General features: G+C 37.7%; 1 protein-coding gene across 1 annotated transcript in view; it reads right to left on the bottom strand.

Annotated features, from left to right (window-relative positions):
• Positions 1-2,948: 2,948 nt before the first annotated feature.
• The window catches only part of PSMD14 (proteasome 26S subunit, non-ATPase 14), an 89,278-nt gene continuing 68,950 nt past the window's right edge, over positions 2,949-23,276 (bottom strand). Inside the window, exons 9-12 of the mRNA XM_006766481.2 lie at positions 20,137-20,211; positions 14,161-14,286; positions 5,602-5,664; positions 2,949-3,362 (exon numbers count right to left, since the gene is read on the bottom strand). Of these exons, the coding sequence (XP_006766544.1) occupies positions 3,264-3,362; positions 5,602-5,664; positions 14,161-14,286; positions 20,137-20,211 (363 nt within the window). The 3' untranslated portion in view covers positions 2,949-3,263. The remainder of the gene's footprint in view (positions 3,363-5,601; positions 5,665-14,160; positions 14,287-20,136; positions 20,212-23,276) is intronic.

The following is a 23,276-nucleotide window of genomic DNA, read 5'->3' as shown; positions in this document are numbered from 1 at the left end:
GAGCGCGTCTCTCTTCCCCAGCAGCTCCCGGAGGGACGGGGCTGTGCTGGGGACATGGGTGGGTCCTGGGCAGGGGCGAGAGGGGCTAACCTAGGCGGCGCATTTCCAGATCGGGCTGTGCTGAACTCCGGCTGCGCGCCGGGGCGGGCTGGCCGCCTTCGCCGCCGAGGGCACCAGCTGCGGCTCCAGCAGGGCGCCGCGAGCAAGGCCCTGGGCAGGACAAGTTGATGGACCAGATGTCCTAGACTCAAGCCGAGACAGTTTTCTGGGAGAAAATACAGCCAGACCCAATTTTCCATTCAGAAGCATATCTCAGCTCCTTGCAAGCTTAATAAACGAGCAGGGCTGCGGGATTGGAGTCAGTGGCTATGAGACTATTTGACACTTGTTTTTTTCTGCTCATTACCTCCCACCACCGTTTCTGAGCGGCGTTGGCTCTATTTTAGCTACTCTTGTATTCCCTTTTCTTTGACCATGAAACTCTTTGTCCCTGAGGGTCTGCCCTCTGCATTGCATCGTTACCCGCTCCTTCCTCAGCAGCACACAGAGCCTTCAATGTGGCAAAAAGGTGAGATTCTTCCACCTGGGCTCCTCGAGGCCGTCATTCCTAGCACCCTAAATTGTTTTGTGTGTATTTTTTAAATGAAGAATGCTAAAAGGAAAGGTTAAAGTATTGAAAAGGTTAAAGTGCACGTCCCTCAGGATTAGGAGATAATGTACACTCTCTCAGTACAAATTCAGTGATTCCTCACATACAGGCTATGCCTTGAATTTACAGACACTCAAGAAGGAAAACTAAGGCTTGCCCCAGGATCAGCACACCTGCTTTTGAGCCATATTTCTGCAGAGCAGTGCAAACTTTAAATTGCATATGAACCACGCCAAGATTCAGGTCTGGAGTGGGGCCTGGATTCTGTATATATAATAAGCTTCCAGAGGGCCCAGGTGTTCCTGTTCCAGGCAGATCACACTGAACAGTGAGGCTGGAACTTTCAATGCCCCTCATATTAGTCTAAGAGTAAAACAAGACTTTCTGTTCTAGTGCTACTTTAATGTTTAGTACACATGTAAAGAAGGTCACACAGCACACGCACACCGGAAAAGTGGCTCGTGGAACTTGTGATTCAATAAGTCACTTCAATGCCTAAGGGCCTGTGCCATCAGAATGCTGCTAAAATAGCAATACAGAGACAGGTGTATTTAATGAGCTTCTTTTTCGGGCATCCTAATCTACAAAGAAAATGTAGGTTTGCGATAGGGAAGGGATTCTGATGTTGTTTTGAAATTGGGAATGTCTCCAACATGAACCAAGTGAGAGAAAGTGGTATGTGGCTGTGGAGAGCCCAGGAAGATGAGGTGATCACATAAGAGGGGAAAAGACGAGACTCGTGTAAGCTTTTTCAGTCACCACACTCACTCAGGAGGTATTTTCAGGGGGCTTAAGTGGAACCAAAAAAAAAAAATTCCAAACAGAATGTTGAGAATAGCCTTTGCATTACTGAGGCCTTCTTCTGAGGGCATACTGTACAAAAATAAAAAATAAATCTGACTAGCTCTAATGAACAGTATTGTGAAATAAGTCGTAGAACCTTATTTATGTAAAGGAAAAAATCACGTATCCAAAAAAATAGGCCACACACAGGTTTACATTAGGCAAAAGGAAAACTTCCATTTATATTTTAATTTTCAAATGATTAGTTGTATGCCAACAAATACATATTACATGTCCTACATAAAATATACTACCATCATATTTAAAAGAAGAAACTACAGGAAAAGCAAGAAATGTTCAGAATATCTCTTATTCCACCAAAAAGAGACTGCAAAATATAATGGAAATTTAAGACATTTCCACTTTTAGTTTCCGCTAACTTTTCATTAGGCAAGCAGTAAGAGCCGGAATTGTTCAAACAGGACAAGAATTCTACCTACCTCTTCGTTCATGCCACCCCTAGTAGAGGTTGTCTAACTCCTAAGTGCCCAAGTAAAACCTCCTTTAAACATTTTTTGCCATTTTTTCATGAAGGTACAAATAAGACTTAAGTCTTTGTTTCCATATGTTTTGCCAACACCCTTTGGGATACCCAGTATGGTGCTGTACCATGAGTATTTGGGGCTGAACTTATGAACATCATCAGGTTAGAAGCAGGTTGTGGGACAGGGTCATCTACAAAAACTGCCATTAGTCAAATTTTTGTCTTTAACAGAAAACTGAGTACTTCTAAGTTACAGAAAGAGGAGAGAAAACAGTAACAAAATTATTGCTTATGTGCTCATTATATTAAATTCACATTATGGCTAGTTTTCTCTTTTTTAAATATTTTTATTGATTTCAGAGAGGAAGGGAAAGGGAGAGATAGAAACATCAATGATGAGAGAGAATCACTGATCAGCTGCCTCCTGCATGCCCTACACTGGGAATCAAACCCGCAACCCAGGCATGTGCCCTGATGGGGAATCGAAATGTGACCTACTGGTTCATAGGGTGATGCTTAACCACTGGGCCACACTGGCTGGGCTACTTTTCTCATTTCTGAAGACATTATACAGTATACTTTCTATGCCCAGTGGAACTTGCAGCAGGCAATTCCCACACAATCTCAACATGATTGGTGGATTGTACTCTCTTTTTTTTTTTTAAAGATAGTTTACATCAAAATTGCCCCTTCTTCAATTGCACTCTTCTGAGATCCTGATTGTATGTTAACAAGATATATTGTTTATACAAAATTAACTTGTGACAAATCCTTTAAATGAAAGATGTCAGCATTTTTCTGCATTACCCACTAATGAGGTAGCCACTCAGATGTTTTGTTATCACATTGGTGTTTTATGTGTTATAAAATCTTAAAATGCACAGGGAAGCATATCTTAGTATGAAATGTCTAAAGCACTGTCAAATGTTATTCTGTCAATTCCACCCAGTGCCAAAAAGAACTCAGGAGACATAGATTGTAAATGTACTTTATTTTGTAAGCAACAATCAAAATATATTTGTTACTGATTTCTTCAAATATTAAATGAGATCTTAACAAAATTTGTCCACTTTGATGTATTCTTATATAACTTTGGAATCTGCAAAGACCCTGACTAAAGAAACAGAAGTAATTGCACAACTGAGACTGAAGGTGTTACAGTGCTGCAAATGATGCCAGATGTCTTACATTTAACCAAATACACCTTCAGAGGTCCCTTGATTTGGAGTATTAGGAACAATAGAGTAATGTACACTGAAAGTATCACTAAAAGCTTTCTGCACTGCTTTATTTAAATACGACAGTATCCAACATAGCTGCTAAACACTGGACAATATTTGAAGTCATAAGTACATCCACATGTTCCTCCAAATGACGTTTGGGGTCCTGAAAGAAAAATATAAGGAAAGAGAAAGAAAAAAGAACCATATTACTGGTAGACAAATTACTTAGATTTTTTTCAGTAGCTAATGAAATTCAGTCAAGAAAGCCAAACTAAATTGATATATATTTTACAATTTAATATTCCTAATATATTATTACCCAGCGGTTCTCAACCTGTGGGTCGCGACCCCTTTCGGGGTAGAACGACCCTTTCACAGGGGTCGCCTAAGACCATTGGAAAACACATATATAATTATATATTGCTTTTGTGATTAATCACTATTTGAAATGTCTGAGTTAAAAAAAAAAAGCTTAAAATTGCATTGTAGTAGCCCTGCCCAACATGGCTCCATCGTCCCATGCACCAAAGGATTGCCAGATCAATTCCCTGTCAAGACACACGCCCGGGTTGTGGGATCGATCCCTGATAGGGGCCATGCCGAAGGCAGCCAATCAATGTTTCACTCTCATATCAATGCTCCTCTCTCTCTCCCTTTCTCTCTAAAAATCAATAAAAATATATATTTTTAAAAACAGCGTAAAAATTGCATTTTAGTAAAGGAAGATAAATTAAAATCTTAATTTATATTTATGTTTAATGCTGAGCTGAATGAAGTATTTCAGCTAAGTATGAAAGCTTTGAAATAAAGAATATTGCACACAATAAAAATATTCCAATTAAAGCATTATTTTCTTATGAGTATTGCTAAAATACCCACGACTCCTAACTTTAAACAAATGTTCACTACTGGAATTATTTCTTGGTTGTTGTCTTCTAAACTACAATTTCAATGTATTTGATTTTTTTAGACAATCCAGAGATACAACATGCTACAAGTAATTTCAAGTAACTAGGCTACAATATTAAATTTTCTTTACTTCAGAAATAAGACCTAGAGCGTTTTAGGTGAAAGAGACTAAAAAAAGACTGGCAGGAGAAGATGATTATTGGTCTAATTCCAATACAGACAGTTTTGCTTTTGCTGTGCAATAGGCCAAACCAGTGAAGTACTCTGTTTTAAAAAATGAGTCTGATGATTATTACACTTTGCCAATTATACATTTAATTTAGTCCTTTTATTTATTGCTATTATATAAAACCTACACATCAAGAAACTACAGCTTCAGAGTAATTTAGAAAAAAGCAGTTACTGAATTTTATACAGTGCACACTCCGAGTTGGTGATTTAATATATATTAGATGAAAATAAGTAGTGGGAAAAGACAACAGGAATGACCATATCCCATAGGATGAAAGAATAAGATGAACAATATTTCATTTTTGTTTTGGAAGGTTCTTGTTGTTTTTAAATTATAATATTCAGAATGTAGTGGGATTTAATTTCATCACTGTGATATTTTAGTCAGACCTTTGCCCCTACTGCTCTATTGGAGTAACTGGTTTTGTAGTGAATTGGTAACACACTTCCCGCAGTTATCTACATTACTTCTTGTGGCAGCTGGGTGATTCTTAGAGATTTCCCATCCAAGAATGGTCCTGGCCCAAACCTACATAGCTTGTGAGATGTGATGGGATCAGAGCATATGGTAGGATGGCTGCAAGCAAAGACAGCTTAGTGTCTTGCATCTGAAATATCAAGATTCTGCCAACATCAGCAATATGATAACCATGTTCCATGAAATGAAAAAATGTAATCAACATTCTTTAAAAAACAGTCTAATTAATCTGTAGATTCTTTTAATTGGTTGGTGTGCTCTCCCCAATCCTTAGGAAGGAGGAACTAAAATATATATTTCATCTTAGAAAAGTGAAAGAGCAAATACTTAAAATTAAAACCCTTTCTCATCATGCAGTATAATCCAATAGGGCTCTGAGCTTTCTCAGCAACAGTACCTACATATTGTTAAACTATATCATTAAAAAACTGTTACATATGAAATTAATTTACTGTTCTATCATCTTCAATGTTATGATTATTTCAAGTAAAAATAATACTTAAAAATTAACTCAGGGCACAAGTTTCCTAATTTATTTCTAGTAAGGTATTTTCACTAAAGATCTCACAGGTATATTTGTGATTTACTTATCTTTAGGAGGCAGAGAGAATATGACATTGAATAATTCAATGATTTTAAAATTAGTGTCACATTTAAATGACAGAAGAGAAATGTAGATTGAACAGAAGGGGGGGCGGGGGGCAGGAAATAGGCCCTAAAACAGTTTTAACTTTACAAGAGTGTGTTATTATGCGACTGTATAACCTATTACAGCACACCTCACCTGCTTGCCAACATTCTTTATTGCCAGCTGTTCAGGTGTCATCTTATCTTCTTCTTCTACAGCCTGTGAATGAAACACAAAGGACAGAGTTTCAAATCCTAAGTTTAGTTTCCTCACTGCAGAATAATCACCAAAGATAATGGCTATCATAATTTTCATTCTAGAATCTTTTATTAAAGAAATTTACTGAACAAAAATGCAATTTTACTAATCTTAAGAATATGCTTCAGGGTAATGAAAACTATTATCACCATCATTTTGACAACAGATTTTAGGAAATATGTAAAAGGCACTGAAAATACCAAACTGGACTACCAGTTAACTTTTTGGAAGGTGTTCTGGAATTTTTTGAGGGATGGCTAAACTGGAGGATAAGAAGTACATCAGATAAACTCCTGGTCCATGATTTATTCATAGTACTTGATAAATGGAAAACAAAGCAAATTTAAGGATCACCCACCTTTAGGAAGAACACTATAGCACATACTACAAATATGGTTACAAAAGCAGATGAGATAGTGGTGGCAGAAAGCAGGAAACCAAAAAATCCCAGTGAGGTTTAGATTTGGATACTCTAACTTAATAATCTTGCAGCTGCCAAATTTCTTCATGTGTGAACAATGAACATGTAGGAAATGCAATCATCAGACATTTCCCATAAACTGGGAAGTTTGGCTGCATTTCACACCTTCTTAATAGTTTTGTAAACAGAGAACTTGAAAATGAGCAAAGATGGCAAGTGTCTAATTTTATAAATGGACAAACTATCTAGAGAATTTCCCTGGTAAAACCTGCCTAAAAGAAAAAATGGCAAATAAGTATTGTATTCACTGCTTATTACAGTATACTTATTTACAACACATCATTAGGAAATACACTTATGACTGATAAAACTGCAAAAAGGAAAAATAAAGTTAACACTGCAAATCCAGAATTCCTTAGATAGAGAATATGTTCATTTTCAGAGTCAGATGCCATTCATATTATTCTCGGCTATTTAAAAAATTATTTCCTAACTAGGAAATTGCTTCTCTCTATCTGAATGTTTTTCATATATGAATACACTGCAACACATAAAGTTTGTCCTCAATTACTTTTACAATTATGACACTATACCTTACTGACTGACTTGAAAACGTATTAGATGAATGAAACAATTCACATAAGTTTGTACTCTATATCCATTCAATGTTAGCTGCTCTATGCTCTGCCAACAACAGTACTTTACAGTATTGGAAGGAGGCAAGAGTTTTGGAACTTGGCTCAAAATACCAATCCCTGTACAAAATAGTTATTATGGAGTATTTTGGGGTATTGCAAATATTGAACATGGCAGATATGTAAAGATGAAAGTAAAACGTCATTTAAAGCATTGACCCTATATGAAAACTTAAGTAGAATGCAAAAACTCAATTTTAAAAATCTTCTACAACATGTAACAACTTTACCAATTAGTTTTTTCCATTTCCAATAATTAAAATAGAGAGTTCACAAACTCTTTGAGAAGTGCAGATGGTAAAAAGTACTCCCAGCCATAGATGCCATCTGGAAAATGAGGAGCAGCTGTAGATTTAGGCATATACTAAGGTTGCAAACCTCCATGACAAAAGATTAAGCACATCTCTTACACCCTAAGATAGACCAGATCACCACATCGACCCCCGAAAATATTTTCTCCATCTACCTAAGTTACCTACATTTCATCTACCATTTGCGCAAGGCCAGTTCGTCTTCATTCATAATTCTAATCTGGCAAGTCACCAGGAAAAATTAAGAAATGGTAGCAGCAGAAACAAATGAAATTCAGGCACAGGCAGTGTCCTCACTAGGGGAACTTCTGTGTTTATGGCAACTTCTGTGATTTGGCATCAAATTTTGCTTTTGCATTTGTGCTCTTCGGTTTACTCAACCAACAAAAAAGCACTGAAAATGTTTGTGGCTATTCACACTAGAAACGTTTTTAACAGTTTATCAACAAAGACCCCCAGATGGCTATCCCATCATGCACGGTCTGCACAGTTCTAAGAAATTCCTGGAATTTGGTCTGTTATGTTATCACAAACCCCTCAGACGTACCCCTGATCTCAAAGAGGCTTTTACAAAACTCATTAACCTTGTCCTCTTTTTTTCTGGTTATGGTCACATTTCTCAAGTGGAAAACCTGTACCTCAAATTCTGCCATTTATTTATCCTTTAACAAATATGGATTATATCTTTGGTACCTCATTAACAGTCTTTTAAGAATCTCCACCAAGTGAGTTCCATGGACTCAGTTTTCTTGAATTTTCTGAACACCTTAGAGCTATTCCAACACGTGTTTTCTCTTCTACTCTTTTAAACCTCTGCTTTTACGACACCATGTCTGTTATTCCAATTCATCTAACTATTCCCTGGGCTTCTTTTTTCCCCTTTGACATGTTAAGTTTGTTTACTCTCTAACATGTCATAATCCCATTTAACCCCTTCCCCAACAATTTTTTGTTAAAAACGTTTCTTTTTCAGACTAATTTTTTTATTTTGGTTCTATATAGTATTTTTGATGCTGGTTATGAAAACAGTTTGTAACTCGTCTTCCTATAAACCATATTTTTTTACCATATTTTCTTAGTATACTCGTCGACGACTGAAAAAGAACATTTTGTGAAAACGAGTATACACGTTTCTGCCGGGGAAGGGGTTAAAGTACATGCTGTCTAAAGTCACAATTTTAAAATGCAATCACATGAAATAGGGATGTAAAATGAAGGGGTGTGTGTGTGTGTGTGTGAGAGAGAGAGAGAGAGAGAGAGAGAGAGAGAGAGAGAGAGAGAGAGAGAGAAAGTCATAGTCCAGAAAAAAATTACTATGGCAGAGCTTACTAGTTGCCTACTCAATATACATCTTCCCTTTCTTCTTTTGTAATGCAACCCTGATTTTATAAAGGCAGAAATGCTCCCAGGTGAAGACTACATTATAAAGCTTTCCTCAGAACAAGGGGTGTTCAATTTTCTGCCACTGAGATATAATCAGAAGTGCTGGGTGAGACTTGCAGAAGGGATTCTGAAAGGGAAGTGATTTAGCTGGGAGGTATCCCTCTTTGCCCTTCCTTTTTCCCCCCCCTGTTGCCAAGAACTCAGATGGGATTACTAAAGCTGCAGCAAACACCATGAAATCATGAGGCGATTTAAAGGATGGAAGCCAGCATAAGGGAAGTGGAGCAAAAGACAGAAGGGTTCTGGGTCTGTGATGACTTCAAACTTTCATACTGGTCTTGAATTGCAAGAGACATACATTTCTATTTTGTTTAAGCTATTGTTACTTTGAGGTAACACAATCTTAGGTATAAATATCACTTGCTTAGTGCAAAAACTGAAAATAATTCAGGATTTACATAAAGTGTATCATTCCCCTTCCTTGCACCTAAGAGGTGACACTTACCATAATTTGTTGAGATCTATGTGAGATAGGTGTCTTTGAAAAAGGGAGGGAAGATAACATAGTAGGAATTTTTATTAGTTATACAGGTTAATTTTTCACATATAACAGCAGTTTGCAAATATTTCTTTTAGTTGGTATTTGTAGTTTTTATTCTTCATAATTAACCCTTACAAGAGAACCAAAAGAGAACATGCTGGTTTGAAGGAATATATCCTATATAATAAAAGGGTAATATACAAATTGTCCCCTCTACCAGAGTTCAACCAGGGGGTGGAGCCAGCCAGCCAACCTCCCGTGACCCCTCTGCCCCCTCCGGCCGGCTGGACCTCACCCGTGCACGAATTTGTGCACCAGACCTCTAGTTATATCTATTTAAAATTGAAAGGTAAAATTGGAAGGTGGCCTCCAAAAATGTTATATCACATTACTTTCTCCACTAATGGTGCATTTCCCCCCCAAATTTTTTTTAATTTGAAAGGAAATTTTCTATGTACAATTTTAATTTTGATTACTTAATAAGGTTGAACTTTTTTTTCATGCTCATATGCCATTGTCTTCAGTTTCCTAGCTCTTTTGTCCAATTTATTATTGTTTTTAATAACTATTTTATAAGAATTCTTTAGATAATATGCAATTTTTGAATACCAGCATTTGCATGGTTAGCAGCTACTAATTCTAGATTATAATAATTACTAGAGGCCCAGTGCATGAAATTCGTGCATGGGTAGGGTCCCTAGTGGCTGCTAGCTCCCGGCTGGGGTCTCCCTTCCCCTGGCTGCCTGTCACCACTGCTGGCAGGAGCGTCCAGCCGACCCCAAACCCTGGTGGAACTCACGGTCAAGGGGACAATTTGCATATTAGGCTTTTATTATATAGGATATATTTTTTTACTTAAAAAAATTTTTTTAATATATTTTTATTGATTTCAGAGAGGAAGGGAGCGGGAGAGATAGAAACATCAATGATGAGAATCATTGATTAGCTGCCTCCTGCAAACCCCGTGCTGGTGATTGAGCCCACAACCCAGGCATATGCCCTTGACTGGAATTGATCCCACGACCCTTCAGTCCACAGGCCGACACTCTCTCCACTGAGCCAAGCCAGCTAGGGCAATAATTCTATTTTTTTTAAACTGATCAGAGAAAGGACGGAAAAGAGAGAAAAAAAACACATCAATTTGGTGTTTCACTTATTTATGCATCCATTGGTTGATTCTTGTATGTGCCCTGACTGGAGATTGATCCCACCTTGGTACGATGCTCTAACCAAGTGGGCTACCCAGCCAGTGAATTCTAACAGTACTTTAATTTAGTCTGTTAGATTTCTATGTTTGCTTGCAAACATACCCTATCATACTTAAGTCATGATAATCTGACCTGATTTTCCCAATACTTATATCTATTTTGTTTTTCTAATCTTACTGCACTAGCACATTTTCATATTTAACACAGCTACTGTAGTAAACAAAATATAATTATATAATTACATATTTTATTTGTAAACACATAAAGATATATCTGAAGTTTATTTAAGGTTTTAAGTAGGCAAATTTCTACCTGAAAAGCAAACTGTCAGAACTCAGAATTTATAGGGCTACATGTTTGAAAAGTTGGTAAATTTTTATGTGCCTATGCTATCTTTAAAATGCTCTTTTATCATTCATTGATAAGTACTCAATAAAATATCAATATCTTAAAATATTGATGCACCTGGCATGAATTAGGAAATTTGAACTAAGAGTGGTGGGTGTTAAAGTTCAATAATTAGAATAAGGACACATTTGTAATACCTTAACTAGTAAATAATTAAAAAAAAAAAGAAAACTGAAAAAAAAAAATAAAGTTCAATAATTAGAGAAATCAATGACTAATAATAATCAAGCAGAATCTGAGTGTGGAATTCAGACTTAAAACTGAAAAGTTGGAACAAAGGAATTTAATTATTTTCTAACCTCTGTTTACTTTAGGAGTTAACTGGCACCTAACAATAATTACCTTAACTTAAAATACCAACCAATTAAAAAGAATACTAAGAAAAATTGGTAGCATGGGCTTTTCTTTTTATATTTTAAGTGTTACTAAAAACTCTACAACATTCTCTTTCAATCACAGAGGGAATTACATTTCCAAATTTGGATTGCTTCATATCACAGCTTACACATTGTTTTCATTTTAAAACTAAACCTTACAAGTTTTTGAGTACTACAGAGATTTTTAAAAACTGTAAAGTAGCAAAAAAAAACTTCTGCGGATGGGCAGCAGTAACCATAAATAGGTTATTTCCTGGCAGTGGTACCAATATGAATTTACTGAAACTTGTAATGTTACAGAGAAATGAAAACCATTCCTACAGTCTGCTGAATAATAACTTGTCATAACTTTTTAATTTATAATAGGTTAACTGTTTCAAATATGATAAATGATTCTCTTTACTCTTCACAGCATAAAAATATATACTAGAAAGATAAAAATATTTTCCTTGTAATCTAGAACCATAGGGGATTTCCAGCTTGAACACTACATATAAATCAGGGCATGCTCTTCAAAGCCAAACCTAAGTCTGCTGAAATTTAATTTGTATGGGCTCAGCAACTTTTTTCAAAGCTCAAATCTCTCAAAAGAAATTGCTACACTTGGCAAATTTTATATACTGTCACCTGGTTAATATTTATTTTGATAAGATGTGTTTATTAATTTACTTTTTGGTGTGATAACCAATATCAAATTTAACTGTCTCCAAATCATAAGCGCCAGCCCCTACCATTAATTTGTGGTCCTACATTTCTGCTTATTTAAAATGCAACGCTTTATCTCCTTTCACAATCCTTCCACTTCTATCTAAATTGGAACTGTTAATAATACCATCACACTTCTAGTCATCACACTTCTAGGCGGGAAACCTTGAATTCAACTTCAATTCCTCCTTTCCTCCTTTCATTTCATCTACCCCAATGGGTGCCATGTTTTATTTGTCGACTGATGCCTTCATTCCCACTGCCACTGCAATAATTCAGATACTCACTCCCTTTTGTCTGGGTAACAGCAAGCTCCTCCTAAACAGAATATCTATTTATAGCACTCCTTTTTCTAATCCATTTTCAAATTGTGCTTCTAAAGTCTGGTTCTTACGTTTCTAGAGCCAGGTTCTGGATATATCATGCCCACGATAAAAAAATAACTTTATTCTGCCCAGGTGGAGTGGCTCAGGGGTTGGGTGTTGACCTATGAACCAAGAGGTCATGGTTTGATTCCCAGTCAGGGCACATGCCCAGGTTTGTGGGCTGGATCCCCAGTTTGGGGCATGCAGGAGGCAGCCGATCAATGATTCTCTCTCATCATTGATGTTTTTATCTCTCTCCCCCTCACTCTTCCTCTCTGAAATCAAATTTAAAATATGTATATATACAGTATATATACATATACATATACATATATATATACTGTATCCTGATACCCTGCTCTGCATTATCACCCTCATGCATTATGTACTCTAGCCAAACATGTTCTAAAACATGTCCTTGCCTTTTCTGTCTCTCCTAATCTTCACCTGTGATGTTCACAATGATTCTCTTAACATTTCTCTGTATGTCTATTTCTCTGTATGTCTAAATCTTATTTATGCTTTAACATCTAGTTCAAATGTGGTTATCATCTAAGACAGCCTCCTGGGTTGTCCATAGCTAAAAGCATGAGCCTCTGAATTTCTGCAGTGCTTTACATGGACTTCTCTATGGCAGTGCTCTCTCACTTCCAGCTTGAGAGTCTACAAATCTCCTAGAAATCTTGTTAAAATGTGGACTGTGATTCAGTAGCTCTGAGAGTCTGCCTTTCTTAGAAGAGCCCAGGTGATACTGATGCAACTGGTCCATGGACAACTTGAATACTAAGGTGTTACGGAATACACCAATTTTGACCTGGTATTTTGGTTATCAGCTTTTCTTGCTGCCCTGTTTTCCTATAAATGAAGGAAATTGTTTTCCATTGCAACTTATATAGGAGAGATGCAATAAATATTTATAAACATAACATTGTAAATATGTGGGTGTGTATATATTTTACAAATTCTAGATTTTCAACGCATTAATGAGTTGTAAGCTATATGTATTTGTGTGTAATACTTATGTGTATAATTGAAACAGAATGAAATTGAGTCAAATGAAAAAGAAAATAGAATGTATCACATGATAAGGGTAAATATTGTTTCATAAAACTTTTTTGTAATTATATAAATGCAATTCACACACACACACACACACACACACACACACACACACACATTTGCATTGTACTAGATCAAAATGTAAAACCTATTCTTTATGTGGCTTTGGTAAAAAAGCTGAAAATACATGTTATAGATTGAATCACATCCCCCAAAAGATATGCTGAAATCCTAACCCAAGAGAGAGGTTAAAGTTATGCTGCCCCAAACCAAAGACTGGGGCTGACAGAAGCTGAAAAAGAAAGCAGGATCCTTCCCTAGAGAATTCAGAGGGAGGATGGCCCAGCCAAGACCTTGATTTTGGACTTCTAGCCTCCAGAACTGTGAGGGAATAAATTTGTTTTAAGACACCAGTAGATAGTAGTTTATTAGGACAGCACTAGGAAACTAATACAATGCAGAAGATACATTTTAGTCATAGCTCAAGTATTTTCTTAATTTCGAAATTATAACAGAACATAAAACAAAAACATTGTCATGGCCACATATATTAACATACAATATAAAAACGTTCATAAAATAAATTTTATATGGCAAGTATTAAAATATAACATCTCATTGTTGCCCTTTCCTTCCAGCAAAAAGTCCTCTGAAAATTAAGAGACTTCAAATGTAAAATTATTTTTACACGTCTACAGACGCAATGGCACACTATAGCCCATGGCCAAATCTAGCCAGCTGCCTGGTTCGGTATGTACAGTTTTACTGGAATACAGCCTCACTTCTTCCTTTATGAACTCTTACGCTACAAGAGCAAAGTAGTAGTAGTTGTGACAGATCTGATGGCTGCAAAACTTAAAATATTTACTATCTGATCTACAAATGAAGCCACTCTATTTTAACTAATTACATTTATATAATGCTTGGCATCTAAACATACATATTCCAAAGACTATAAGAAATAATGTTGGCAGTAACTTTTACCTTATTGTAATTCTTGGCTAATTCCAACATCTCTTTTACCACTGATTCATTGTGTTTACAGTGTTCACTGTAGTCTTGAAGTGTCAAACCTTCCATCCAACTCTTCTTATGCAAATTTAGTAACATCTAAAAAACATAAAGAAAAAGTAATAATATTCTTATATGGAGACTATGTCCTTCATTTATCTTGAGAACAATTTCACAAAAATGTTTGGAATTAATGAATTTAATTTTATTAACTTAAATAAACTCTAATAAGAATTCTACACACATTATATAACCCAAGGAATACTCCAGCCCCATGGCCTTTGTATTTGCTGTTTTTCTGCCTCAAAGACTATTTTCCTTATCTTCCTCAATTTCTTAGAGATAGGTGCCTTCACTAACAACTCAATATAAAAAAGCCCATCCACCCTATCTTAAATAACTTTCTTGCTTTAACCTGCTTTATTACTTTTATAACACCATCAACATCTGAAATTTTTTCTTTCATTTTTTTCTATATTTATTTTAGTTGAATTTATTGGGGTTACATTGGTCAATTATGTAGGTTTCAAGTACAATTTTATAATACACTAATGGCCTGGTGCATGAATTCGTGCACATTGTAAGGAAATTAATTAGAATATTTTAATATCACTATTCACCCTTTCTCTATAAATAGAAGTGTCAACCAAATACACGATCGACAATGACAGATCGAAACACACTTGTGTGATTGGTGCCAGCGAGAGCTTTATATGTATCACACATGCACGAGTCATCTTAGCCTTTTATACTATTAGATATAGAACAAACTTGCCTAATTATAACTGCTTTCTGATTTAGCTAAACTTTCTCCAGCCCAGTGAAGCACCCCAACTTCTCCTTCAGGTAATTGTCAGCAACACAGCAGTAAATATCAACACGAAGCAGATTATTATTGTAGATCACACAGGGAAAACAAAGGGTAAAATATTTAACTGCAGCAGTGTTTGACTATATTCTGCACAGTGAGCAAACGTGAAGTCATTTTCAAGGTCCACCTTTTCTTACTTATTTGCAGTTGGGTCAAGTTTTTAAGCTTTCTAAAACTCCATTTTCTGGCTAATGAAAATAGGATTCCACCAGGTCTTCTATCTACATACTCTGGGACTTCTGTGAGGATCAAATGAGATGAGGCACGGGAAAATGCTTCACAGACATTTAGTTAAAGTGTGAAATGTTTGCACCTGGCTATAAAGCAAGTCATGTTCGTGGGCTGAAGAAACTGCAAGGAGGCTAATCGTTGCTAGAGAGAGGAAGCTGAGCGTTGCTACATGACGTCATTACCCAGTGCCCACAGCCACCGTTTTCGGTTGGCTGGGCTTAGGCCATATTTTGCACCATGGGGTCTCGGCAGCGTTGGCTGTGATTTGATGGGCTGTCGCTCTGGGATGGTGGCGGGGCCTGTGACCCACTGGGGGAAGCCGAGTGTTGCTTTGTCCCAGGTCTCTGGTGCCGTTTCTCTGTAAACAGCTAGTACATGTCACGGCAGCTCCTGCATTGAGCATCTGCCCTCTGGTGGTCAATGTGCATCTTAGTGACCAGTTGGACACTTAGCATATTAGCCTTTTATATATATACTAGAGGCCCGGTGCACAAAAATTGGTGCACTTGGGGGAAAGGGGGGGTCCCGCAGCCCGGTCTGTGCCCTCTCGCAATCTGGGACCCCTCGGGAGATAACGACCTGCTGGCTTAGGCCTGCTCCCGGGTGGCAGAGGGCAGGCCCAATCCCTAGGTGCAGCCTCTGGTCGGGCTCAGTGCAGGGCTGATTGGGGAGTTGGGACGCCGCCCCGTCATGCACAGAGCAGGGCGGATCAGGAGGTTGCAATGCCACCCTCAGTCACGCTCAGGGTAGGGCCGATCGGGGGGTTGGGGCACCGCCCCCTGTCACACTCAAGGCAGGGTCGATGGGGAGGTTATGGCTCTACCCCATCACACACAGAGAAGGGCCCGCGGGGGCAGGGGGGAGAGGGGGGGCGCCGCACCCTGTCACACACAGAGCCACAGGGCGATCAGGGGGTTGGGGCGCCTTCCCCTGTCATGAACAGAGCAGGGCGGATCAGGAGGTTGCAATGCCACCCTCAGTCACGCTCAGGGTAGGGCCGATCGGGGGGTTGGGGCCCCGCCCCCTGTCACACACAGAGCAGGGCCCTTGGGGGGGACGGGTTGGGGCGCTGCCCCCTGTCACGCTGATCCCGGTGCTGGGAGGCATATTACCCTTTTACTATATAGGATATTGGCCTGGTGCATGGGTGGGGGCCAGCTGGTTTGCCCTGAAGGGTGTCCTGGATCAGGGTGGGGGTCCCCACTGGGGTGCCTGGCTGTCTGGGGGAGGGGCTGAGGGCTGGTTTCAGGCTGGCAGGTGACTAGCTCCCAACCGCTCCTTTTCTTCTTCTTCTTCTTTTTTTTATTCTGGGCCAGCTTTAGCTCTGGCTCCAGCTCTGAGGCCTCTGCTGCTGAAGGCAGGTTTCTGGTTTGTTTAGGTTCTATAATCGAGACACTGTATCAACTCCAGCTCTGAGATGCTGGCCGGCTGAAAGCTGGTTTCTGGGGGTTTGTTTAGCTTCTATATTTGTTACAATGTTTCTTAAATTGCAAGCTCAGAGGCCGGCAGCGGCAGGCGGGGAACGTTGAAGGCCTCCGTCACTGAAGCAAGCAAGCCTCATGTTAGCTTCCAGCTGCCTGGCTGTCGGCCGCCATCTTGCCTGGCAGTTAATTTGCATATTGCCCTGATTAGCCAATGGGAAGGGTAGCGGTCGTACGCTAATTACCATGTTTCTCTTTTATCAGATAGGACTAGAGGCCTGGTGCATGAAATTCTTGCATGGGGGGTGGGGGGGATGAGGTGTCCCTCAGCCCGGCATGCATCCTCTCCAATCCGGGACCCCTCGGAGGATGTCTGACTGCGGGTTTAGGCCTGATCTGGGACCACTGGCTAACTGCTCACCTGCCTGCCTGCCTGATCGCCCCTAACTGCTCTCCCCAGCCAGCCTGATCCCCCTAACTGCTCACCTCTGCCAGCCTGATCACCCCTAACTGCCTCTGCTTCACCCCTGTGGCTTTGTCCAGAAGGATGTCTGGACGGTCGTCTGGAAGATATCTGGTCTAATTAGCATATTATCCTTTTATTAGTATAGAAGATAACTTGTAAATTGTATTGTGTTCACCATATAATTTTTTTCTTGTTAATGCACTTCCTTCTCACTTAAGAAAAATCAACAGAGAAAGGACTTTGTCCTGTTTATTTCAAGATTACCAGGATCTAGATCAGGGATGGGCAAACTTTTTTACTCGAGGGCCACAATGGGTTCTTAAAGTGGACCGGAGGGCCGGAACAAAAGCATAGATGGAGTGTTTGTGTGAACTAATATAAATTCAAAGTAAACATCATTACATAAAAGAGAACGGTCTTTTTTTTTTTTTTTTTTTTTTAGTTTTATTCATTTCAAACGGGCCGGATCTGGCCTGCGGGCCATAGTTTGCCCACAGCTGATCTAGATTCTAGAACAGTATCTAATCATAACAGACACTGAATGAATGAAACTATGTCGCACAATAGATCTTCAACAGCATAGATCAGCTTTCAAATGCCAAGGTGAAATGCCCATTTCCTGAATGACTGTGTCAAACTTTCTGAGTTTCAGTTTATATAATCTATTAATTGAGGGCTTGTATTAGATAATCTCTAAATCTCTTTCAAATTCAAACATTCCATTTATAATTTAAAAAATAAATAAATCAAACTTTTAATTCTGACAACTAAAAGTTCTTAATTGACACTGGGAAGGAAATGACAAATTCATCCAGTCTGCAATCACATTAGCAAACTGGGATCAGACCCTATGAGTGATCATGAAATTAAACACCGTAGTTTATTGTTTTCCAAACTGGACTCCTAGTTCTGAGTATATATTCTTGGAAGTTCATAAATTTTAAAGTTTACAGTCTTAAGATAGTTTTTCTTAAAGTCTTACTCTAAAGTTGTTCTTCAGTTGCAGACTACCATTGAATAAGAGTTTTTTAAATGATTAATACCATTATCCAATGTGAAAGAAAAAAAATGGTGACTACAAAATGATTCTGAACCAGTATATTTAGGTCAGATCCCTGAGCCATGAAGATTTGAAGACATCGTTAGAAAAACTACTCTACCCATTTAGAGGTTTGCAACTACACATGGCACAAAGTTCTTTTTATGCTGGAGAAGAAACCACATGTCAAAATCATCTGAGACTTTTAAAGAAATTTCCAAACTCCTCCATGTACCTCCAAGGGTCCAAGGGAGCAAGAAGAGTAGTTTGGGGGGAAGGGAGGCGTCTGGAAAATTCCTGCACAAGGAACCCCAATTTCTTTGATTTCTTCCTATCTTTGGCACTGATAATGTTCTAGAAAATATATCCTTAGGAAATTTCAATGCAGCTGCAGCTACATGTGCTATAAAGCTGCCTGTAACTAAGTGCTGAGAACTGGATTTTCCTACCACTTCAAAAGCAGAGGAGCAGGATATCCCTGCCATGGGGTTTCCATTGTGGCCCTCAGGAGACGCTTGGGGTTAAGTATACAGGTTGGTAGGATAAGAGTAAAGGCAAAGCTTTTGGTAATGAGAAAGCACCTGAACTGAGCTACTAGAAGCATAACTGTAACATTAATTAATTTATATATTTGTATGTATGTTTTTTTAAGCCAAGGATGGTGGCTAAGTGTATGTGGTAGGGAAAATAAATAAATAAATAAATCTTAAATGTAATTAGTTGAATATTTATAAAAGTTGGATGTAAGATATCAGATTGATAAACTACTTATATATCTGAATGTATTTTCCAGTTTGTGTCTAAGTAGTGCCCCTTTTCACAGCCGGTAGCTATTCTATGTAAAATTAAAAATAATTAATGAACCTGTGGATGCAGTCTGACTCCATGCAGTCTGTCATACTGGGGTGTATGTTGGGAGCAGTGATTATATGATCTGTTCAACTGTTTTCTTATGGAATTAATCCTTTGTGTGTGTAATATCGAGAAAGTTTAATATGAGCTCTGCTTTTGGTCTGTTAAATCTGAGAGAAATACATAAGAAGGAAAATGTTAAATGTAACCAATCTTAGAACCCTTTAACTTTTAAAATTGCAAATGTTTTATATTTCTCCATTTTCTAAAAAATGATAACCTCTTTAAATGAAAAAAAAAAAAGTGATGATAATGTACTTCAAGCTATCAGCTACATCTACCACAGCAGCCCTGGCTGGGATGGCTCAGTTGGTTGGAGTGTCGTGCTATATACCAAAAGGTTGCCAGTACTACTCCCTGTCAGGACACATACCTAGGTTGTGGGTTCGATCCCCAGTCGGGGTGTGTACTGGAGGCAACTGAGCAATGTTTCCCTCCTACATCAATGCCCCACCCCCCTCACCCCAGTCCCTTCTTCCTTCTCTCTAAATTTAAAAAATTAAAGAATAAAAAATTAAATTAAATTAAAATCTAGCTCTAAGTATCTGAAAACTTCAAATTGCATTTCCCTTTTGACTCACCTTTAATTTACCCTAGGTAAACATGGTACTTTTTAAAAAGTAGTACACAATTACAATCTAATTTATTCCTTTTCAATGTGGAAAACTATTCAGTTTTTAGTTATAAAAGGTCATTTTATTAGAGAATACAAATTAACCAGAAAAATCACAGAACTAGGGGCTTTTATAATTTATCATAAAACCAAACTGAAATGTTTATTTCCTACTTTCTCTCCCACTTTAGCACATACCAATACGGTAAAATATCTTCCAATATATCCAATAAAATATTTCTTTCTTTTATGCTGCAATTCATCAGGAATAAAAAAATATTTGGAACACTTCCATGAAATAGATCAACAATTAAAATTCAAGTATACCAGGTCATAGTTTAAATGGTATGAAAAAGACATTTTCTTCCCCTCGATAACATAAAAATTTAAACTTACCTTCTGTTCTAGTTCATTTTTCCGATAGTTAATAGTAATAGAGTAATAATGTCTGTTTAGTCCATGAATTAATGCCTATATAGACAAATGATTTGAAAAAGGACAAATTAATATTTTTCACTTTATTAAAATAAATACAACTGTCTGAAACTGTTAACATATCCTGTAGACAATACCTTCATTATCTTCTAAAAAAGGCATTTTATCCTAATAAAGATTAAATTAGTTCTTCTCTGAGCTACAAGTTTAGAATGAGGTTTATAGGTGTGGGTCACACATTCTTCAAAGCATGATCTAGAGCAGCATAAATTCAACAGTTTCAGTAGCCTTGCTCAATCAGAGACGGGGTTTGACCTCATCATAATCCAAATTAGACATTAATTATTCATAATTTATTAAGCCTAACTTTATGATAGCTTTGGGGAATCTTTGTTATTTCAAAATTAAAGCCTAAAAAGGCTTTTATTTCTTCACACACAACATTAATGTGGGATCTCCCTTCTTAATTCAGGTCTAACAGATTCAAATAATCGTGTCCCCACATGTCTCCCAAATGAACAAAGTAGTTTGTCTCACTGGGTCTATTTAGCTCATGCTCAATCTCACTAACCAGATATCCCTCCCACCCCCACTGCACTTGATCTCCAAGACAAACAGGCAAGTCATAATAAAAATTTAATTAATGGTATGGCTTTATTAAGAAACAATAACCCTGCATGTGCTGGAATCCATTCACAACTGCTCAAATATCTAACTCCAGCCAAAAAAGTTCAGAGGGTCAGAATGGCATTCTGAGGGACCCTTATCAGCCTGCTATATACCTCGGACTTATTTTCAACAAATATAAAAATAAAGAGGGTTTTGGGGTTAACTCTCAGGAAACGAAAGATAAAGCAAACCAAAACAACCGCCATGCTCTCTAATTATTAGATTTTAGAGTGTAGGTGTTACGGTATTGAGGTAGGAGGGGTGGAAAGGAATTATTTAATAAGCACCTAGTATCCGCTTTATACATAGGTCTTCTAATCGTCACAACAATCTAGTAAGTAGGATGGTTCCATTTGTATTTTGCCAGATAGGAAAATAAGACAATAATGTTAATTTGTCCCAGTTTATAGCTAGTAAAAGGTAAAGCTGGGATTTGAATCCAAGTGTTTCTGATTCCAAAATCCATGTTTTTTCTGCCATACAATGCTATAATGTGTCTTAGGAAATTCTTGGACTAAGTCTTTGAATTTTAAGTTATCAGGATAAAAACAAAGCATAGCTTAGTTTGCTAGCAAAAACCACTCCATAAATACTAAAATATTTTAATACATACTGTAATAAGCCACTTATATTCTTAACATTTGCTATAATAAAATAGTTGATATACAAAATCAAAGTACTTAAGAGCACTTATTAAATCCTTATCCATTTTAATAATCATCAGGAGCAGTGAATTAAATTTCAGTGTATAGAAATGCTGTAGTGTAGAGATAAAAAAAAAAGTAGAATGAGGGCCTTTCTTACATACTCATCTTTATGCAAATTAGGAAAAGTATCGGTTGGGTAGAAGAATTAGAAAAAGGTGCCTAGTCCTCCAACCACACACATACTGGCTGGAGAGTAGAGCTTAGATTTCAGAGCCAACTGCCCCCCTCATCTAAGTACCTTTGTGCAATATCCTAACTACATAATCCTACATATTGGCAATACAGTTAGTAACAGCTATCTATGGTCAATAGTTCTAGAAGTCAGCCAATGTGCCCACAGACAGGTCCATATTCTGGAGATTAACTGTACTGCTGAAATATATAGTTTGGTATTTGAAGGCACTACCTACTTGATTTTCAATTACATTATTTAGATAAAAGTATTAAAACTAACAGAGGCAGTGTGAAAGATTAGCAGGTATAACAACAAAGCAAACATAAGTTTAAATCAAATGATATCCTCAAGCAGTCTTCCAATTTTTCCTCATCTGCTGTGTACCCCCAGTGAATTTAGCACAAATCATAAGTAAATTAGCCATGTGCAGTCTCCTTCCGCATGAGCCCAAAAAGCACAGCTTATTGTTCAGCTCAGAAGATAATAAATTCTCTCAAATTAACCAATCTAGTTGAATTGAATTACAAGTTGTGGTTGCATATGCCAAATATCTGATTAGTTTTATCAAGAAAGAGACTAACCTTTTGAAAGGGTCAAACTGTAAATTAAACACAATATACCAGCAAATGCCATACTATGTTAGGCAGAGAAAGGAGAAAGTTATGTAGCCAGAAAGTTTCTTAAAACATCAATACTTAACTTTTTTAAAATATATTTTTTATTGATTTTTTACAGAGAGGAAGGGAGAGAGATAGAGAGTTAGAAACATCGATGAGAGAGAAACATCGACCAGCTGCCTCCTGCACACCTCCTACTGGGGATGTGCCCGCAACCCAGGTACATGCCCTTGACCAGAATCGAACCTGGGACCTCTCAGTCCGCAGGCCGACGCTCTATCCACTGAGCCAAACCGGCTTCGGCAATACTTACTTTTTAAGTTACAATTAACAAAGATATGGCAGATTAGGAAAATTTAAGCAATTCTTCATTAAAACAGGATTATGTTCCAGAAGCTCATTCATTACTTGGCTATTTGAAATCTGCAACAGTTTCTCACAGAAGAGCTCTCTAAAGCACAGTTCTATTCTATAATATATACTGTGGGCTAAATAAGCGTCTGGTGTCTGACCTATTTTTACAGCACCACTCGTAGGACAATATATTTTGATTTATTTACAGAGCTTAGCTTACTTGGTTCTTGGATATCCTGACCCTTTATTTCTTTGCTCAAAGCCTGCCACCCTTTCAAGAAGAAAGTTCTGCCTAGGCTGGAACTCAGTACCAATCTAAGGTGTTATCTATTCTAAAGGAAGAATGCTGGTGTCTGACCTATTTTTACAGCACCACTCGTAGGACAATATATTTTGATTTATTTACAGAGCTTAGCTTACTTGGTTCTTGGATATCCTGACCCTTTATTTCTTTGCTCAAAGCCTGCCACCCTTTCAAGAAGAAAGTTCTGCCTAGGCTGGAACTCAGTACCAATCTAAGGTGTTATCTATTCTAAAGGAAGAATGGTTTAGAGGAGGAACTAGACAGGGGAGTTTGGA

This window comes from Myotis davidii, unplaced genomic scaffold (assembly GCF_000327345.1).
Source record: "Myotis davidii unplaced genomic scaffold, ASM32734v1 scaffold59, whole genome shotgun sequence".
Lineage (NCBI taxonomy): Eukaryota > Metazoa > Chordata > Mammalia > Chiroptera > Vespertilionidae > Myotis > Myotis davidii.
Note: the sequence above shows the minus strand (reverse complement) of the source record. Positions and strands in the feature narration are given on the sequence as shown.